The 21,173-nt window shown below is 36.6% G+C and overlaps 1 protein-coding gene across 9 annotated transcripts in view; it reads right to left on the bottom strand.

Annotated features, from left to right (window-relative positions):
- Positions 1-21,173, bottom strand: part of TLE1 (TLE family member 1, transcriptional corepressor) — a 75,252-nt gene that overhangs the window by 17,880 nt on the left and 36,199 nt on the right. For 2 of the 9 annotated variants that reach the window (XM_035570295.1, XM_035570294.1), the window contains exons 7-13: positions 16,508-16,712; positions 15,741-15,757; positions 6,966-7,082; positions 3,798-3,851; positions 2,121-2,273; positions 1,157-1,301; positions 256-446 (exon numbers count right to left, since the gene is read on the bottom strand). In XM_035570295.1, coding sequence (XP_035426188.1) covers positions 256-446; positions 1,157-1,301; positions 2,121-2,273; positions 3,798-3,851; positions 6,966-7,082; positions 15,741-15,757; positions 16,508-16,712 — 882 coding nt within the window. Of the gene's footprint in view, positions 1-244; positions 447-1,156; positions 1,302-2,120; positions 2,274-3,797; positions 3,852-6,965; positions 7,083-15,740; positions 15,758-16,491; positions 16,713-21,173 lie in introns of all 9 variants that reach the window. The other 7 variants (XM_035570303.1, XM_035570302.1, XM_035570298.1 and 4 more) reach the window with 6 other exon arrangements.

Below are 21,173 nucleotides of genomic sequence, written 5' to 3' on the forward strand. Positions count from 1 at the left end.
GGTGTTTATTAATCAACCAAAGCACTGACGAGGATGAAGAAAAAAGGTAACATACATCAATACACTGAGATTATTTGTTTTCAAGGTGCAAATTTGTTTCTCCAGCCATGCAGCAAAGCGAAACACACAGTGAAGCAGTCAAGCCTCTGGCACTGTTGTAACTTGAGAATTTGACAGAGCGCTAAATGAAGCATGCAGCTCTCCTCAGTGAACTGCAACTCATACGACTAAGATTGCATGCAACGTATGGCCTACCATAGGAGATCTTCCATAGGCAACCACAGCAGCTGCAGCAGCAGCAGCACTCATCTGGGGTGACATGTTGTGCAGACTGGCATAGGCTGCCCCTGGACTGGTTAGCTCTCCATTCATGCCAGCATGAGGCACCATTCCAAATGGAGCAGGGTATGGCCCTGGTACTGCCAAAGGTGTCCGCAAACCTGCGGCTACAGAATAATGAAAGCAAATAGTTTTATTTGTATTTCCTTACACTTAGGGAAGAAAACGACTTTTTTTTTTTTCCAGTTAAAACACTTAACCTTCCCCTCATACACACAGCCAAGAAACATTCCCATAATTTATCTACACTACTACCTCCTCTTTTCACTCAGTGTAAATAAGATCTACTGAGGTATGAACCTGCTGATTACTTCTAACAACCTCTTCCAGCATTGCCCATTTTCATTTCTGTAATATTTCCCTGTTTACATTAATCTCTTCTTTGCCAAATTAAGCACTAAAGCTGACAGACATGGTTTACACAGCTCATGTCCGAAGCAACTGTGCTGTACCAGCCCGAAAAGCAAAAGTAAACTTCCCCCTGCATTTGTCAAGATTTACACTGCAGCAAATATTAGTAGATTCAGACGAAGAGCTGGAGAAGAGACTGCATTCAGAGTTAAGTGCCAGAAACTTCTCAGAAGTCTTTCACTGCATACAGTCCCTGGATTATTTCCAAAAAGATAAAGAAAAAAAGTAAACAAAGAAGAATAAAAGATGGAAAGATATTCAAACTCTTGATAATCCAAACATCTGCATCTCATCAAGCCCTCTCTTAGTATCATGAAAAAAGAACTTGGTTAACATTCATCTGGAAATACATTTTTAAAAAAAGATTAATTTTGGAACCATAAAAACATGAGAAGTAATGCTTTACCAGCTTGGTTAACCAGAGGGTCCATTGTTGGAGGCTTGCCAAGGCCTGGACGAAGTCCTGGAGTTGCACTAGTGCCTGGGGTTGGCACGTCAGTTCGAGGAGTCGGTGTGCTGGATTTCAGAACAGGCGTGCTGGCTTTTTCATGCTGGTATCATTAAACAAATTAAATGAGTATTATTTTTAATCCAGGCCATATTACACAATTTATCACAACAGCAGCTGGGATGCTGGGCACCTACTACCTAGCCCCTCAGCCAATTTTCATAAATCCATGAAATGCTGACAACATTAACTTGTGAGAAAGAAGTGCTGACCTTTTTGATTACTGCCAAAATTAAAAAAGCAAAAGAAATGTTATTTTTCTTTCTTCAATTGGCATGACAAAAAATGCATGAGCTCATTTTTTTTTTCAGGACAATATAGTAAGCATAACCAAGTTGTTTTAGCGTGAAATAACTATTGTGCCTATTATTGGACACAGCAGATCTAAGTAAAAACAAAAGCACCACCACAGTTGATAACATCAAAGAAATTGTGACATAGAACCTGATCAAATGATTAATTATACTGCAGAAAGAAATTTCAAAGAGTGACAGTTCACTTAGAAGAATTAAAGAAAAGCCTGGAGAACTTCCTAGTGACCACATGCAGATCTATAGAAGAGTTAGAGCATAACCATGCTTTTTTCTTGAGCAATAGCTTAAGGGAATCTTGTGTTTTGTAATAAAGGTGCAACTCATTTGACAGAAATGCAGGATATACGGGAAATCAAAATGAAGGAGAAATTATTGCTGAGAAGAAAAGCTGATATGCTACAAATATCTGGAAGAACAGTAGTCTACTTCAGCTTCAAATTCTTAAAGCCATGTACTGTCTGCAAAAAAACAGTTGCAGAACAATGCAGACTTAGACCTCACAAGAAAATGAACGTTTCCCTGGACAACAGACTGCTTATAACACTCACCAAACTCATTTCTTTGGATTTGAGGGAAGTGGAACTTCCTGAAGAGGCTGTAGATGCTGGACTGCTAGAGGCATCTTTCTTCAGCAGGCGGCTTTTATCTATACCATTTTCACGTGGTGAATGAGTAGGACTTGCCCGTGGGGAGGAGGGATCCTGAAACAATGGGAAGGAAAAAGCAGCACGTAACTCTGTTAGGATCTGGTATACAAACACCACTAAAGAGTCCAGGGGTGTGGGGGGAAGAAGAATTCAAGCAGTAAGTTCAAATGAAACACCATTTTGCTCTCTATCTCTGTAGAAAAAAAAGCTTAAAACCCTTCATCACTTCTAGAAACATAAACAAGTCCATATAGTAAGAAATCCAGATTTATTTTACCTTACATTACCATAAACTGTTTTCAAGCACAGAGCTTGCAATCTACGTAAATCTAAGTACAAACTAAGGCAAGCACGCCTGACAAGTGATATAAGCAAGAAAGACCTACAGAAACTGCAATCAGCATACACTTCCATGTATGTTCTCCACATGCTGCTAGTCAAAACAATTGTTTCAATAACACTTTTTTTTTTTAAAGGGAAAACACACCTTGATCATGTCCGTCTTCAGAAAAGATAAAGAGATGCAGACTTTATATGTTACAATATGTTACTTCTTCCTAAATTCCATTATTTTGCTATTTAAATCTACAGAAAAACTGCAATAATCTCTCAAGTGATTACCTTTCTCTCTTCCAGAGGCACTGTTTGCACTTACTTTACCCCAAAGTAGGCTGCCCAACCAGCTACAACACTGTCAGCTCTGCAGGTTCTCCAAGCTCCTTTGGCACGAGAAAATCAGCAAGGAGGAAGCTGTCCTCACATGAACAGAGTTATTCTGTTGATGGATTATTGAACAACTAGGATTATTGACTATTGATTTACTAGGACTTCTGAAAGGATTACGAAAATCCCTAGCTAGATACACATTGTTCTTACTTGGCTGACATCATTTGGGCACTTGATGCTGCTGAAGGTACTTCTCTGTCAGCTTCTCCCCCTGTACTTTTCACAGAGCATAAGAATGTTTCTGCCATAGTCAGGCTACCTAAATCTTTTTGTAGTATGAAATGTAAGATGAAGAAAAGGGAAGACTAACCCCTTCATCATGATGTCACTGTCAAAAAAAAAAAAAAAAACTATTTTGGAGAAAAATAAAGTGGCTACAAAGTGGCTACCACCTCTGGAACATTTTCTGAACTGACTTCGTTCTGACTTTTGCAGACTTCATCCTAACAAGCATGTCTGGAAAATGCCATCTTTAATGTAGGAAGTTAAAATACTAGTAATTTTTAATCCACAAGAACTGTTTTAATAATACCCCTACAAGGTTCAGTACTGTTTTCCCTTTTCATTTGAAGGTAGTAGTTGGCAAACCTCAGACCTCCACCTGCAACTCACCACAGCTGTCTCCATTACAGAGTAGCTGTGAAATGTTAGAATATAACTGTGGAGAGACCAGACCCAGGCAAAGCAGCAGAAGGAAAAGAATCACAAAGCTAGGAGGAAGACATAACAGCAGGATTAATAAAAAGGTCAGGTGGTGAACATTTTTAATATATATACATATATTTTTAAATCTAAATGTACTTTTTCTTTAACATTTGGACAAATATTAAGACCACTTAAATGAAAAGTTACCTCATTGGATACATCTACAACCAAGTTATCATCACTCTTGTCCCCATCACTGTCCTATTAAAAATAAATAAATAGTTCAATTAGTACATTAAGAGCTGAGAGAAAGACTATATATCTACTCAGACATTTTTTGTTTTTCCTAGACAAAAAACAAACAGCTGTTCATTATTTATTAGCAATCAGGAAAACAATGAAAACAAGAATACAAGACCTTACTTCTGCTTCAATATTAAAACCCACGTAAGGTAGAACTATTTGAATGGTGGTGGCTTTACTAACATTGCAAGATGGTCCAATTCCTTTCCTTACTACCATCATAAACTGTGTTATCATTTTTACTATAAAAAGAAGCTTATACCATTCCTGTGTTAATCTCCTATGTGTTAATATTATTGCTTGTGGATAAGTTAAAAAAAAACACACTAACATCTTAAAACTCCATTATTTTGGCATTTGTTTCATTAATCAGCTTCTTCAAAGTGACAGCACAACATTTTCTCCATTTTCAGAAAGAAAAGTTTTGGAAATGGAAACTTATGTGGAAGAAAATGCTTCATAAATGCCAAGACATTTCAACATTTCAGCCTAATGAAACAAAATATTTTGACATTCTTAAACTGAAATGTTTTATTGTAGCTTGTCAGGATGCATTCTTACATAAATCTGTGTTCACCTGAGCTGCCCTAGTGCCCCATTGCAGCTATTATTCAAGTGTGCCTTGGTCCCTGTCTCCAAAACATACTGGGATCACCCAGCAGACACGTTCTATGATAGACAGTGATCCAGTGACTTCCACTTGGTGGTTCAACCTCAAGAGAGTCTGGATAGAAAATAAATCAAATGAATGGTGAGCACTAAATCTTTCTTGTGGCAAGTCTGACATTTCCAATAACTATACTTTTACTTTAAAAGTTTCTAGGCAAACAAATCAGATATACAAGACTGTTCAATGTGTCCCACATGTCCTGAATTAAACTGGCAGTGCTTTCAACTTGTTTGGGCTACCACACTTAACACTGGCAGATAAAGTACAAGACCATTTCCTTTCTTTAGCTCCAAAACAAAAAACCCGCCACTATCAACAACAACAACAAAAACAAAACAAAACAAAAACAGAACAAAATGCACAGACACACACACAAAATTCAAAACAAAAAAACACAAAAACTCTACAGGTGGTCTCAATCCTTCCTTTATGCTTTGGCTGCTTCAAGAAATACCATAAACATAGTAGGGGTGCAAGAGTGCCTCAAAAGAGAGAATAGTGTCTCTATTTGTCACTTCGGAAGCTGTCCAACCAGAGGGTGCAACAGGAGAAGAAACAGAAAAGCTCCAGACCTGGTTGTCCGCCACCATTTGAAAAGTACAAAGGATACAGCAAGCAAGAATAGATTACAACATGTGGGATCAAAATAGATAGGACACTCCTTCACCAGAAATACCACCTCAACCACAGGCAAAAGTAGTCACAAAGCTATGATTAAATATACTCTGCTGACCTGGTCATCTTGAGGCACAGAAATTTACTATGGCTATGACAAGCATTTCCTATAGGTACTGTTCATATCAGAAGATTCTCTTCTTTAACAAACCTACAAGTTGAAACTATCCAGATCCTAACTCGAAAACTAGTCACAAGTCAAAAAAAAGAAAAAAAGTGCTTTTATCATCTTATTTCCAAGGTGAAAATCCCTACAGATCATTTGTCTCCCTTCTGACAAATGCAGTGGTACCTCTTGACCCTCCAAGGACCTCTTCTAAAGTAAGCTTGAACTCAGCAATTCTGCGTGTGCTGAATTAAGAAACCTTTTTTTTTAAAAAAAATCTTTCACACCAGAATATTTTTTTTTCCTTAATTTTTATTTTCTTACTGTCTTTTCCTGCAAAATCCACCTCAAGAGAAAAGCAAAGAGATCTGCATATTTAAAAATGCAGATTAAAACAAACTCTACTTCTACAGTGCTATATACTTTTCATTTGTTTCTAACAGAACTCCAAGAAAAGCAAGGCAGTTTCTTTTTTGCTTACACTGTTTACAAATTGGAAAGGAAAAAGGCACCTAGAATATCAAACCTTCAAATCAAGGGAGTAAGTTTGAGGAAGTTTGCCAGAAGTTTTCTATAATCTATGTTATTAGAAAGTGGTGAGAAGATGACTTGCAAAATCTCAACAGTATGAGAACACCACGATAAGCAGGAAAGTGGAAGGTGAGCCCATGTACTATCAGTAGCTCCACTGCAAGATTCACTGAGAGCCAGCCTTCCTGCCCCAGAGCATTCCGGGTCCACGGGGAGAGAAATTATGCTGCAAAACACTGAGGAAATAAAGGGGAACTTGATTGTCTCTTGGATTTCAGCAGCTAGGAATTAGTTAGTGATTGAATTCATATAAACCAGATATTTTACCATACTACTGCTATGTCAAATAATATCTCCTGTTAGATTGATGTTCTGCTTTCCAGTACTCTGTCACACCAGCCCTATTCGCAGGCTGTTCAAGTATCATCCTGCGATCTGGCTGAGCATTTAGCCTTGAAATTGAAAGCACATGCAAACCTTTTGAGGTTTACATGGGCCACACTGTTCTACTGAAGTGCCTCTCTCAAACGGAGCAGTAAACAATGCCAGTCAAAAATGCAGAGCACAAACTGCGAGCTGTTTATATCAGTTTGTTTTCTGCTGAAACTGACATACCAACCAAACACAAACTTCAGGATTTTTAAATACGCTATTATATGTTACCTCATAACATACGCTATTTCCAATGGTAATTATTTTTCAACATGGTAATAGCTCGTATCAGAAAAATCTCCTAAAATCTTCCAAATCAACAAACCCTTCCACTTCAAATAAACTTGCGGTAGGGTAAGCTTTTGAGCCGTCCAGAAAGGATATCCTGTTGGAAGTCAAAGTAATGTCTTAGAGCACTTGTGAATCCCAAATGGCTACTCCTGGCTCCTTATCCCCTGTTGAGAAGTATTACTTGACAATAGCCCTAACTATTGAGTCACTACTATTTCCAAAGCAAGAATAATGGTCTCTCTGGCACATGCATTCCTGTACTAGCAGCCATAGAAAACACATTGCCTTGTTCTTCACAGCTCTTTTACTCCTCTTACAAACACATCTGCAAATAAATTAATCATTTCTTTAACACAGATTTGCTTACATAGTGGCTGGAATCCTTATCATCCACCTTTCTCTTTTTGATGTCATTGGTATATTCAGGGCCATTCCTGCGTTTATCTGTGCTTCGCAGACCGTCTGGGACCAACAGAGAATTACTCTGTAAAGAAAAAAAACAAGGCCAGTCAAAAATTCCTTTCAAGATTCCTTCATATATACCTTAAAATTCAAACTGCATGTTATAGATGCTTTAGAAATGCAATACCTATGTAATCTTTCATTCCATTTAATTCATCTCAAAGTCCTCCCTGCAAACATCTACAGCTTCATGCATTCTAAGAAGCTTGGTTTTTCGTTGCTCAACTTATAAAAAGTCTAATTCACTTGTCATTCACCACCTATTTAACTACTTAATTCAACCAAATTTATTGTTTAAGAAAATCAAGTTTGTTAATTCATCAGTAATGTGTGTTTTTTGTTATATACATATATATTTATATATTTATATATATATTTACAAATAAAAGACTCAAACATAACCTGACTGATCGCTCACCTCTAGGAAATCATACCCAGATGAGGCTTTGGTATGTTTACTCTTGCAAACATGGAGAGATATATGACAACTCACCTTTAACTTTTAGAGAATAACAAATAAGGTTATGCAGTGCTCATTTGTTAGCTTTGTCAAACTCCAATTGGATATCTTCAACAAATGTATGGAGATCAATTTATTTTTTTTCCTGACATAACTTTCACTCTTAGTGTGAAATTGTGGCTAAAATCCTATTTAATCAGACCTAGCGTGGAAAACTGACGCCAACACACACACACACACACACACACACACACACACACACGATGAAAAGAAAGACTAATCTTTTCCGCAAACTACACAGACTACTTTCATTCAGATACGGTACATACAAACTGTTGACACAAAGAGAAAGGCATTTCTGACATTTTTCAGTCACATGACAATTTGACATGTCTGTGATTCCCATCTCCATCTCTGTTCCAGCTAACGCATTAAAATGTGTTACAATGAGTTCTTTTAAGTGCAGGATTAGCATATGCAAGAGCGCAATTTGTTCAGTGATATGTTAACGCTGTGAACAATACTGAATGACTTGAGAAAAATAAATCTCCTTTCATGAAGGCCTGGTAAACCTAGTTCCTAAAAGCCAAGTACATGCTTACGTAAATAAATATATGCTCATATAAATATACAAATAAATATGTATTTACAAGTATGCATGTATATCTCACAAAAGAGAAGACTAATAGAAACATACACTATGATATAAACGCAAACCCTCAAATAAATACTTACATTTACCTAAGAGAGACAAAGATATTTATTCTTAATATATCATAAACATATACTAGTAGCCAGTGAACTGCACACTGAACGGCTTCCCCTTGAAAACCTGGAAACACCAGGGTAGTTTGCTCATGTATAAGTATTCAGTCCTAAGGAGAAGGAAAACAATACAGGGTACATAAGGCAATCCGAATCCTCTTTTTCCTACTTCAGACACTGTGCTTTAAAGCCAACTCTAAGCACTTTTATTCCTGACTATTCAAGCTAAACAAATGCGAAGGGGCTTACATAAAGCATATAGGAGGGTCTAATGAAATTCAGTATAAAGAAGCTCAAAATAATGTCTTTACCACAATGTTTTGCAGCTAAAAGGTGGGCTTGTTGGATCACTGAACTAATTGCTTTGACAAATACAGTCTGAATTTAACCCTTCATCTCCTTCCCAAATGCATACCAACTCAGGGATTTACTGGTTTGAAAACATTGAAATGCATCTTCAACATTTTAATACAGAATCCATCATGACTTTAGCAGTAGAAACATCTTAAGCAGTAAGCTTTAAATTCAAACTTTGTTTGAAAATTCAAACTTGATCACAGATTTAAGAAAAGGCAAATGCCTTTTCTTAAAAAGTTTTTTTTCTTGGAAAGATACTTCTCTTAACAAAAAAAAAAAACATAGAAAATCTGTTTTATTGATGAAAAGCTTACAACAGGACAGTAAGTTAGGTGTAGAAAGGTGAATACACTCAGTTTCTCATTTTAAATTGCCAAAATTAAGCATGACTAATAGAAAGGTGGCAAGGGGGCAGCAGCTGGGAAAAAAATTAGAAACCCTGCTAATTGAAATTACTATGCAGAACCGTAAGGAGGAGCTTGTAAATTTTGGCATAAAATGTGTGTAGTTACAAGAACTGTTTTTATTTATTTTTCTGGTTTAAAGTAAAGTCTACCTAGACAATGCTGACAATATTCTGTAGCTTGTCTTCTAGAATTTCAATACAGAGAAACTTAACAAGAAACTCAGAATTACATAAAATCTGAGTATGTGAGTGTATCACAGTTACTGTGATATTCACTTATTTATGACATGTGAAATCAATCACTGCACAAAAGCAAAAATATGAAACAGTTATTGGGATGAAACATCTCTATTCCAAGAATCAACTGACTGGCATCACCCAAGACTTGCAGCAACTGGAGCACTGTGGGAAATGCCTATGGCTCCCACTATCTCCCAAACGCTAGATGAAGATCATGGGATTTGTTTTTTTGTCAAAATACTGACTGCTTACTTATCATGTAAATGTATCATTATTATAATCATCTAGAGTTCTGGTAAGTCCATTGTGCAAAGTGTCCCCCCAACAGAGGTTTATGCTGTTTCTCCAGCTTATCACATTCATTTAAGGCACTCTTCTCCGGCATCAGAGAATCCATGCTAGGCACTGTTGTAGAACAGTTTACTGCACAACAGCTATACTATACATAGGAAATAAGACCACGCTGTATTCTGGCAAAATTTATCATTAAGCTCAACTAAAAAGTTACTGTTTTTTTTCCTTTAGGAGTACAAGGAACCGTTAACAACTGTGACCAAAATCAGGTAAAGTGTAACTTTAGATTAAAAACCAGCTTGCTACTGTAAACTACTACCATTATTAAAACTATTGGTTTTGTAAGATTTCGTTCAAAAATATGGAACCATGCATCTTTTAAAGCTGTGCTTATGATATTTATCTAGAACACTATGGAAAGAAATGAAAATACAAATACATGAAAATACAAATTTTTTCATAAAATGAAAATACAAATAAGCATTGGGAAACAGATGCTTTTATAAGCCCTGGGCTATTTAAACCTCTTATGGATAGATGTAACATTAAATGTCATGTTAACTTCAAGGAAATTATTCTGAAGACGGACCACACAACATACACAAAACCCAACAACAACAACAACCAAACACTCACCTTTCCACACCAGCTCTGGTATAGTTTATATTTGCCAATAGCAACAGCTTCACAAGTGATAAGAGTTCTGTTTATCTTTTCTTAAAATAAATAAATAACATAAAAGTCTATTTAGTTTTTCTATTAGGCCTACTGACATCTGACTTATCAGAAGTAGGATTGTAAGTTCCATTTTATCTGTAATATTTATTTAAATAATATTACAAAAACTTTCAGTTGGGATTACTCTTCAATGATGAAGAGAAGAAGTATGCATGTGTATACATACACACACACAGTTAGATTTCCTAAAGAGAAACTGCATGATAGTGGTTTTATGTTTTGTCTAAATTTCAATAGACTAGACACGTAATTGGGGATAAACCTTGTCCTCTTACTAGGAGTCCAATTTATTAGGATTAGCAAATACAATGTCTGTAGATCATGAATCTCATGAATCTCAGATCAGAACATCAGATCAGAACAAATGATAAAAATCAATTTAATACAAATATTATAGTTCTCCTGAACTAAATTCAAAGGTTATTCACATGGACCACAATCTTCAAGAAAGTTTCAAAAAAAGAAAAAAAAAACATGTATAGCTCATCCTCCTGTCAGTGCTACCAGGCTTCCTAAAGGCTTTAGAACAAGCTACTTGGTATCTCAAAGCAACTTTTCCACCAGCAATATTTAAAACACTGAAAGCATCAGAAGCAAATATGAAAGTAAAACATAGTCGTGATACACAATGAGAAGGTTGTTCCAGGTTCCTTAACACAAATATAATGCACATTATTTAAATGCATTCCTCTGGCTGCCATGCCATTTCATTGCCTGTATGAACTACTTCCAAATGTGCATGTGTGTCAGAAGTACAGGCTGAGAGCCCATAGTATCTCATTTTAGCATTTTGTTGTAATACAGCACAGACAACTCACTAGTCCATTCAGACCTAACTAACACTACACTGATCATTACAGCAGTTAAACAACAGCATGTCCATCACAGCTGTACTTGTGGTTCAACCACACCTGGTTCCAGTCAAGACCTTCTCTTGCAGTGGTCTCCTTACCCAACACACACACACCTGCTGTGCTTGGTCATTCACTAGCTTGCTGTACATCTGTGCACCCAGTTGCCAGTACAACCACCACTGGCTGCTCTGCTTATTTAACCATTAGACCAAACACAGCTGCTGTACAACGCGCAAGTGCTATCTGCTGATACCCACATGTATTCAGGAACAAACACAGTCCTCTGTTACAGCAGGCAAAACAGGACCAGGTCTAACATACACAGCCAGCTCACTGGTCACTCAGCAGTCCCACTGCTCCCTACCAAGACTCAGTGACAGGAATAAGTCTCAGGTTGGAGGGGGAGCTAACACTTAACCACCCCCAAAAATACAGAAAGATTGCACTTATTCTGTTCCAGAATTACTAAATCCTTTTGTTGAATATGCTTCTTGCAAACACAACACAAAACACAACAACACAAAAATTCATTTGTAAAGTGAGTGGGTTTTGGTTGATATTACTGGTGATGGAAAGCTACTGACTTCACACTCTTTTCTCCCACCATTTTAACTTAGACTATTATGTTTGTATTACAAACATGGGAAGCTAGAAGCCTTAATGGATTCGCATCACTCTCCACATTGATTCAGTAATAATGAGAGATTAAGAGAGAATAAAGGTTCTGTTGATTTTGCCATTTTCTACCAAATTCTACCAAATGTTTGTCAAAATGAAAGTATCCACAAGAGCTTACACCAGAACACTCTAATCCTATTGCCCTGTTTTGTTACCTCTGTCACCAGCCCCATGCTAGTTTATATCAGTTACAAACTGAACTGCAGCACAGCATCCCATGCTCTTCTGCGCAACTGACTCCTGCTGAAGCTAATTTGTGGTTTGCATCCATAAGGACTGTAACACTTACTTTTAAGTTGACAAAGCCAATAAAAATATGATTGATTAAAGAAATTCAAGTTCCTAAATTCAAGCTGTTATAATGGAAAAATACTACTTTCTTGACAAAGGAAAAGATGTATATATATGTAACAATGAAAATTACTCTAGGCTTTCATACAACTCATTTTGTGATTTTTTTCCTTTTCTTTTTCATTTAAAATAATTAAAACATAAAACAAAAACAGTTTGCATTCAATATCAAACAAAGAGTAGCATTCAGTTGTGCATGTTCCCTTCCTTCAAGACTACAATGGGAAGAATGGGACAGAGACTGAAGGACAGAATATTTTCTGCTCTAAGAAGAGATCATTTGTTTACAAAACAACAACAGCATTTATGCTTACTACCAGTGGCAGAAAAAAAATCTTGCAAACGTTAAGAATAAATTTTTAAAAATAAGCACATTTTTCATGAGAACTAAAGGTAAACACCAGCCTTAATGAAAATCCAAAGCACATAGTAAAGTCAGATTTCCCTGTCTACAGATTACTGATCCAACATTGCACTTGACAAGCATTTGCACTTCTATGATGTCCAAGCAGGACATAAGAATGGTGGGAAGACAAGTGACAAACGAACACCTAAGATGAGTTTGACAGACATTGCCAGTATGTTCCCCAGAGAAAAACGTAGACAAAGTTCTTTTGCACTGATGTCTCCAAAAACTTTATTGAACTTCAGTTGCAAAATTTGCTTACTTTCCCTGATTTCATTAACTGCAGACAGACTATGTCACAATCATAGGAATGCCTGAATTCCCACAATAACATAACCCAGCTTTGGCCTGTTAGAGCTTCATCAGCCAAAACCCACCAGCTGTTATTTATGTAGATTTACACTTTCATTCTGACCAAGTAATTCTAGTATTTCATGTATGAAGTGATTTTTTTTACTATTACTAATTTCTAAAATATTAGTGTTTCATTAGCATGCATTTACAAAGAACTTCCTTTCATTTCACTTCCTGAAACTTTAAGTAATGGAAAAAAAAAGTAGCACTTTTAAATGTAGCAGAAGTGTAAAATGGACACTGGCCACAATCAAGAACAATGAATTCACTATATCTTTACATTTTATCTTACATTCATTTATGAATCTCATTGTATTTCTAAACACACAATACACAAAAAATCTTGACTGCGTATTTGCCTAAGGAGACTTAAAAAAAATAAAACCAAATCTCATTTAAAAAGAGTATACTCTAATATGCCACGATGTGCTATAATTCAGTTTGGTTTTAAGCCAAAGGGTGTTTCAGACTTGCACATATAAGCTACCAGCTTCTACTGATGACACCGGAAGGTCACACTAGTCATATCTGATGAAAATCATACTGTAGTATTTCATGGTAATACCAAACATCACGGTTGCTTCAGGTAACTAACAGCATGGGTCTTGGTTTCTTTGATGATGAAAGCAAGCCTTCGTCAGGATTTCTGGCAGCAGCATTACACTTCAAATGTAAGTCTGAAAAAATCAACTTCATCTCATCTTGACGACCTACATGTTATATAGTAATTTGCAAAAATAAGAGCCTACTGCTCAGCTGGAACCATACATAATTAAACAGACCTGCTGGTATGCCTTGTGACCAATTTTATATTACTCTTTAAATGTATTTAAAAAATAATCCATTAAAGATATAAGACAATTAGAGAAGCTCAAAGATCAAATCACTTCCAGCTGACTATTTTGGCTACAAATTTGAATGTCGCTATCACTTCATCTCTCACTGATGATATCATCTGTTAAACCAAGACTCTAAGACAACACTGTGTTTAAACAATTTTAAGTTCAAACTTAAGTTGACCTGTATTCAGCTACTAAAGCATAACTTAATTATGAAGTATTATTCACCACTGAGACCAAAAAGAAATTATAGGCACAGTAGTATAGTAACCCAAACTCAATTTATTTGTATTACAAGACTCTGAAATAAAGTCTCAGATTGTTTACCAGACACTTAGTGGTAACTCAAAAAAAAAAAAAAAAAGCCAGGTATCTCACCCGGTACATATAAAAAACAACAAAGCTTGAGTTATATACATGGGGACAGAAGTAACTAGAACAATGATTATGTGTACTGTGAAAAAAATTGACATATATAGTAAACTAAGCAAACCTCCTACAACAAAATAGGTGGCTTAATTTTGACAGTTACTTCGAAGGCAAGAACGATTATCAGCTACACGACGGATGAGTCTGAATTTCACAACATTGTGAAATATCTGATTTTGGAACTCAAAAAACCCTTTGCATACTTTGCTATTGAAGACAATCAGACAGAAAAAGGGTGCAAGTGCATTGTGCCTGTTCTTTCAAAGTGGTTATTCAATGAAATTTTATAGCAAAGTACATGATGGACATGTACTTGGAGGAAAAGGTTGGGGAAAGCAAGAACAGGAAACGTAACATAACCACCGAGCTTTAAATTTAAAGTCATTGCTCCTCCTAGGTATATGTGCATGTGAGAACACAATGACTCCTATGAAAGTCCTAGAGAATCCTGCTTTTGGCCAGCATCACTTAAAGAAATATATCCTTATAGGTCTGAGATTTCAGGGAAACCTAACCTGAAATTAGTTCCTCAGTCACACTGGCATTAAGCAAGGTGAAATGAATGCTCTTACTTAGTAATCTGAAAATAAAAGTAATTGCCTTAAGAGATACACAGAAAGTTTCCAGTAAAGTAATTGTCTAGCCCTAGTATTAAAAACAAGCAAACAAACTACATACCAAAAAAATTTAAAAAATCAACCAAACAAAAAAACAAGCAATAAAGTCAGGAGTTTAGTACCATAAACTTATGTTAATTAATAACTGTTTCACATTTCTTGTCTTTTCTGATTAAGACAAAAATAAACAGAGATCTAATTCACCTCTGGCATCAGCAAGCAGAGCTAGTTTTGTTACTTGAAATGATGTGAAAGCTGTACCTGTCCATCTCCAGCAGATTAATAGATTAACAACAATAATCACAAGACATAACAGTATAAAAAGCTGTTACAAAAAGCAGTTCTTTAGCTGCATTATTTTCGGCGTGGGTTTTTTGTTTGGTTTTTGCTTTACAAAGATTGTCTTAGGCAAACTGTATTACATTTTATATCTAAAGGAAAGAACAGTACTGCTAGAGAAGCACAAATTAAGTAGTAAAGGAGTTCTTGCAGATTCGTTTAAAGAAACTACGGCCAAACACAGCTGTAACACGAGTTCTAAATTTCTTACCCGTCCTGCAATTCTGTTCCTGACAATCCTTAAGGAAACATCTTAACTCTGACATAACGTTATAAACTAAATTGCAATCAAAGTTGTTTGATTTACAGTTTGTTTTTTTATATAAGAGAATAAAAAATCAAGTAGCTCATCATTCTGCTCAGAAATCTGATTCCTAAACTCCTCTAAGCAAAATATTTAGTTTAGTATTCCACATAAACCAAGAGATATCTTAACTGTAGGCACATGTGCCCATTATGAAACTGATCAAAAGGACAAATCAGACAAACACTGCAACTTCTGATTGCTACTTAAGGTAGAAGTGGAAAGGTTAGCAGGAGTGTTGGTACTTACTGTGCCCGGCTCTCTGTCTGCTCCCGTAGTAACCAAGAAATGCACAGACATGCCCGTTCAGACACAGAGGCAAGAACAGAAATAAAAAAGGGGGGAAAAAAATTAGAACACAAGCCACAAACAGTTTTCAAATGGCTTTTATTTATATAAGTCATTGCACATTCCTAATACAGTGATTTCCTGAAAATTACAGTATTTTGTAAACATGATTTACAGTTTAACCATACACAAAGCCTAGTTTTATTTCATGACAGAATAAATTATTTTCTTTTCAAAAATTAGTCAAGTGCAATTTTGCCCAATATTTAATTGCGTACTAGAATTTAAGCCTATGAAACTAAAGTAACAGATGCAATTATCTAAATCCTTTGTTTGAACACATTCACTTCAAAATTTAACTTCTCATTCCCCCTACCTTCCCACCCACCTACCCATTTAACACCATTACCTTCTTTGCAAAAATTACCCATTTAAGCAGTTTAACAGTTTTCCACAATATGGTGCAGGCCACTGGTGTTGCACTAAACATTTACCAGGATGTCAAAATGCCCTGCAAACTATAGGGCATATGACACCTAGTGATCCCCATTTAAAATACTGAAGGTTTCCAAGCTGAATTTTGCTTCAGCAGTATATATGCAGACATTTTTTAAGTTTGCCAACAGTTTATTGTCATTCTACGTAACTTGATTTCTTTAGAGATGCACATAACTTGCAGCAACGCACAAATCTGACAGTGTCCTAATCAGGCCTGCCATGCCTCTCACCTCTGTGGTGTTCTGCATCGTGATGCTTCTTGTCATCTTTTATTGCCAAGTGAGACTGCCCACCCAAAGCACTAGAAAGGGCAAGGAGGCCAGCACTGCTTCCGAGTGGAGGGATTCCTGAAGGCTGAAGTCCTGATGGATGCGGTGTTAGAGGCACTGGAGGTCCATGGCCATGGGAGAGATGTTGAGCCTGCAACTGCTGCTGCTGTTCCCAGCGTTATCATCATCCCCAGAAGAACAATGCATAGCACATGGTTTTGGAAGAAAAAGGGAGAAGAGGTTTGGTTAGTTATTGAAAACCAACAGTGGATATTTTGCTTTTTTTAAATCTAGGCTCTCCTTTTTGTCCCAGTACACTATAGATACTGCACTGTATCATGCTGTCTGTGGACAACTCTGATCATAACCTATAAAGCAAGAAAACTAACTGAATACTTGTTCTACAGCCTGAGAAAAACATTCAGTGATCGGAAGCTGTTTTGTTTTAGACAGCCACTTTCTGTCATAACATTACAAGTGACAAATACATAGCAGTAGCAGAACTCCAGAGAAGGCCTCAAAATCTTCCCTTTCTATAGAAAGGAATACCACTGCTCTGGGAAAAAAAAAAAAATAATAATTCTCTGGCAAGACGGATTTAAACCCAACTCCATCACCCCTGCTACCCAAATCTAGAAAGAATAATTAGGTTTATATTTTGAATATTAATAAATAAATAAAAGACACCACACAATTTTATACTTAGCGTAGTTAAACATGTATTTTTTTTTCCTACTGAAGCTTTTGAAAAAAACTGTTCACGAGCTAACATTGTGTTTAGGAAACAACTTGGAGCTTAAAATCCAGGTACTCCAGAGAGCATCAACAACATCACAGAACTCCCCAAAGGAAATATAGTAGTAATGAATTAAAGTATCTCTTTTTATTTCAAAAATCAGCTGACAGGGTCTGTACCCTGATGAGTGAACATACACATCCCAGTGATCAAACTGACAAAATAACCTTTAAGCAATTTTAGAAAAAAGTTCCTTATAACGGAATTTTTTTAATATTTTCTCAATAGGGAAGTTATTTTCTAATTAAAGCTGTTATGGTTCTACTAACATTTTCCAAGTTCAGCTAACCACTTATTTTGACCAAAATGCTGAGCATAGATTTCTTGAGAAAATTAGGTTTCAAAACCATCTTTAGCTCAAAAATAGCTCCTCTTTAGTTTGCTACAGCAAAACAGATGTTCTGCCTCTTTCCTGCTTTCTTATGCCTGGGCACATGAACAGAAAACAACAAACTTCTCTCTCATGGACACACTCCACCCGCCCACTGCTGAATGTAGACATCAAAAAAGTAAGAGAATATCACTGAACTTGTGCAATCAAACAGATGTCGGACACGCAAATGTCTGATCTACTCAATGACAGCCATCTGGTAAGAGTAGACAAAGTTGTTACAGTACTGCTGAGAGCTACTGGAAGCTCACCTAAGCAGAAGGTAGAATTAAGGTCATAGTATTTCACAAATTACTCCAAAATATGCAATCAAAAATAATCCAAAATATCTTCTTCCATATGTCCAAAGACTCTAAGACAAACAAACCAACAGCACCACCCATGTAATATCTACAGGCAGATGAATTACATTAATATTCAGGTAACTAGCATACCTCTGTAACTTTCATTTCTCAAATCTCCACCCAAGACATTCCTTGAGCTGTTTAAAAATGCCTGCAGACATAAGTGACTGACATTGAAGAACTCTAGACTGGACCTGCTATGCTTACACTTTTCTGTTGTCCCCAGCTGCAAAGCATCCATCATTTACTTGTTTCTCATATACAGGACAAACCTCAAAAATCTACTAAAACCCCTTCAGGCAATTATCCAAAGCCACAATTTTACCAAAGCTTTGGCTTCTTAGACCAAATTTCACAAATTCCTTTTCATATGGTGTACAAAAAATTTATTCTTCACTGCAATGCGTGTATATTCTCATCTCTATTCTTACCAACTCTTAAATACCTTTAAAAGGCAAGGTAAGAGAAAGGTAGCTCTTGTTCTTTTACTTTAATGTTCATAAGAACTTAGAAAGTAGCATTCTGAAGGAAGCATTAGGAGTTATTTTCATTTGACAAAGTTAAAGCAGCAGACCACCTTCTACAAAATCAAGTAGCTATTGCTAGTGAAATCTCATTTCACTACTCTGCTGCTTCTTCAGAAGCATCAGTAAAGAGCACTGTGATACTGTGTTTTTTTTCCCCAGACTCTGAAGAACAAGAGGACATCACTCCCTCACAGACTTTATCAGTAGTTTCCAGCATATTTCCTCAAATCAAGAGGAAACTTGGTGTTTTGGAAGGCTCTTTAAGAGAGATGGTATCTTAAGTCATTCTGTTCCTCTTTGATCAATGAGGTCAGTCATCTGCACTTCTAGCCATGCAACAACATGCATCAGCAGCACTATAATGCATTCATAACCTTGGTCTTGTCCCCAGGTGCACTATCACACTGGATTACCTAGCTGTGGTGTGAAATTGGCTAAGAACAATAATTGATTTCTCCCCTCCAAATCATTTTTGTGGAGAGAAACCTGCTCCTTTCTCCAACAGTGAGCTCAAATTAGCTTATTTTGCAGTGTGGGCACAGGAAGTCAAAACAAGGAAATGAAGTTAAATTGTTTCTATTCTTGTTCCTGTGGCTTCAGGAAGCCTATGAAGATTCTGCTTTTTCATGCCCAGTTCAATTAGCAAATAAATTAATCCACATGATTTCAGGAAGCAAAGCTTAATGTCTTTAGAAACCAACCTGCTAAGGACATGCTACCTGCAGTTACGCTTGCTCTCCTTTGTAGCCTACACAAAGTGTATTTTGCAAGTCCCAGAAATTATGAACAGATTAATCTCTTCCAATAAAGTCCTTAACGCTGAAAGGATGTAACAAAGAAGGGCTACATCCTGTTTCTCTGACAGGAGGGCATGTGAAAGGTGGGGGGCAATGCTCAGCTTAAGGTATAGAACAGAGTACGAGAGCTCTAAGTGGAAACTCATTGCGATACCCTGCAGCTTTGCAAAATGGTTACTGAGGGCAGCAGAGGAAAATAGTTCACAAAGATGCTTAAATATGCAACAATGTTAAACAGACATAAGACTGAAAAACATGGTCTTTAACGCCAAAGATGTTATTTCTGGTTTAATGTCTATTATCTGAAACTCGCTGCTATTTAAGACTGACATATATTGATTTACTGCTTCTATACTATTTGTCTGTAATAAGTTCTTCCTAACACACCAATGAAGATAATCCTTTCCAAAAGTTCATACCCTGTTACCTTTTTATTTATACAACTTGAATTGCCAAAAGTATACTGCATTCTTTATAGAAGGACAAGAAGGAATATGGTACTGAACACAAAGAGAAAAACTAAAGACGGTAGATGCATAACAGCAGTGCTCACCAGATGTATTTAGTAACTAGACATTTGCCATTGTACATCCTAGAAACAATTGTTATGCATATAATCACTTTACTGTCACTTCAAAGACACTGATGCCTGCTCTGCCACCTTTTAAGAGCTTAGCAGCAGTGAGATATAAAACTGAAGAAGCTGGCAGCAGTATCATGGTCCACAAGGCATGTTCATTAGCACTTAATTAAAAACTAGACACCTGCCATAAGAAAGGTGCTCAGAAAAGGATGAGTAACAGGTCTGTCTTACTACCAATTATTACCATTACTTGAAGAGCAAGGGCTGTGTCCGGTTTCAGAGGGATGTGGGAACGCAGAAAAGAGGGCAATGATGCATACATAAGTGATTGCACTGAGATAATTAACCATAGCACTGATTTTTAAAAGCATCAATAGTTCACCCACCATTTTGTTGCAAAAACAGAAGCTCTTCATATTTGCAAAGGGAGGAAAGAAATGGTGCATTCAGCTCACTGTCTAGCATCAGATTTTATTGCCTATTTTTTTCCCAGTACCCCCATAACTAGACTGCAAAGACCCCAAAATCAACATGGAAAACACAGTGCTTCCTTCTCCAATCTAGCACCTCCTAGCCATCTTAAAGGTGGTACAGTTCTTCACCTCCAACATCCTAGTTCCAGCTATACAGAGATCTTTAAGTAGGACTCAAAATTCAGAACGAATTTTCGATCTCTGCCACAGGCTTCCAGAGGCAGAGTTGGTAAATTCTTGTTTATATACAGGAAATCCATGTCACAAACACATACCTCCTTTCGGTTCTTTATCTATTAATACTGACCATGAAGCGCTGAAGTTCCCATTTCTACCATAAAGCAGTTCTATTGATGTCACAAATACCTATGGCTTAGTCTAGTTTTGAATTCCTAGTTTTGAACAGTTGTGAGTATTCTTCTATTCTTAAACAGAAATGTCTTCTATTCTTAAACAGATATGGGATGTACTATTCAGTATCTATTCAATTGCACTAAATTCAGAATTCACAGGTAATTGCAAACCAACAATGGAAAAAGGTTACATATCTGGCCCCAAACTACAACAGCTGTCTTCTCCAGTGCTCTTCTGAACAAACATCTAGGAAGAGAAGAAGAATTCTAGAAAACCTGATCAGCACTAGCTCTGGTAACACTATTAACAGTGGCTACATAGATTCGTTCTGAAAAAAATATATGGCAAGCACAAAAGTAATT

Source organism: Cygnus atratus, chromosome Z (assembly GCF_013377495.2).
Source record: "Cygnus atratus isolate AKBS03 ecotype Queensland, Australia chromosome Z, CAtr_DNAZoo_HiC_assembly, whole genome shotgun sequence".
Taxonomy (NCBI): domain Eukaryota; kingdom Metazoa; phylum Chordata; class Aves; order Anseriformes; family Anatidae; genus Cygnus; species Cygnus atratus.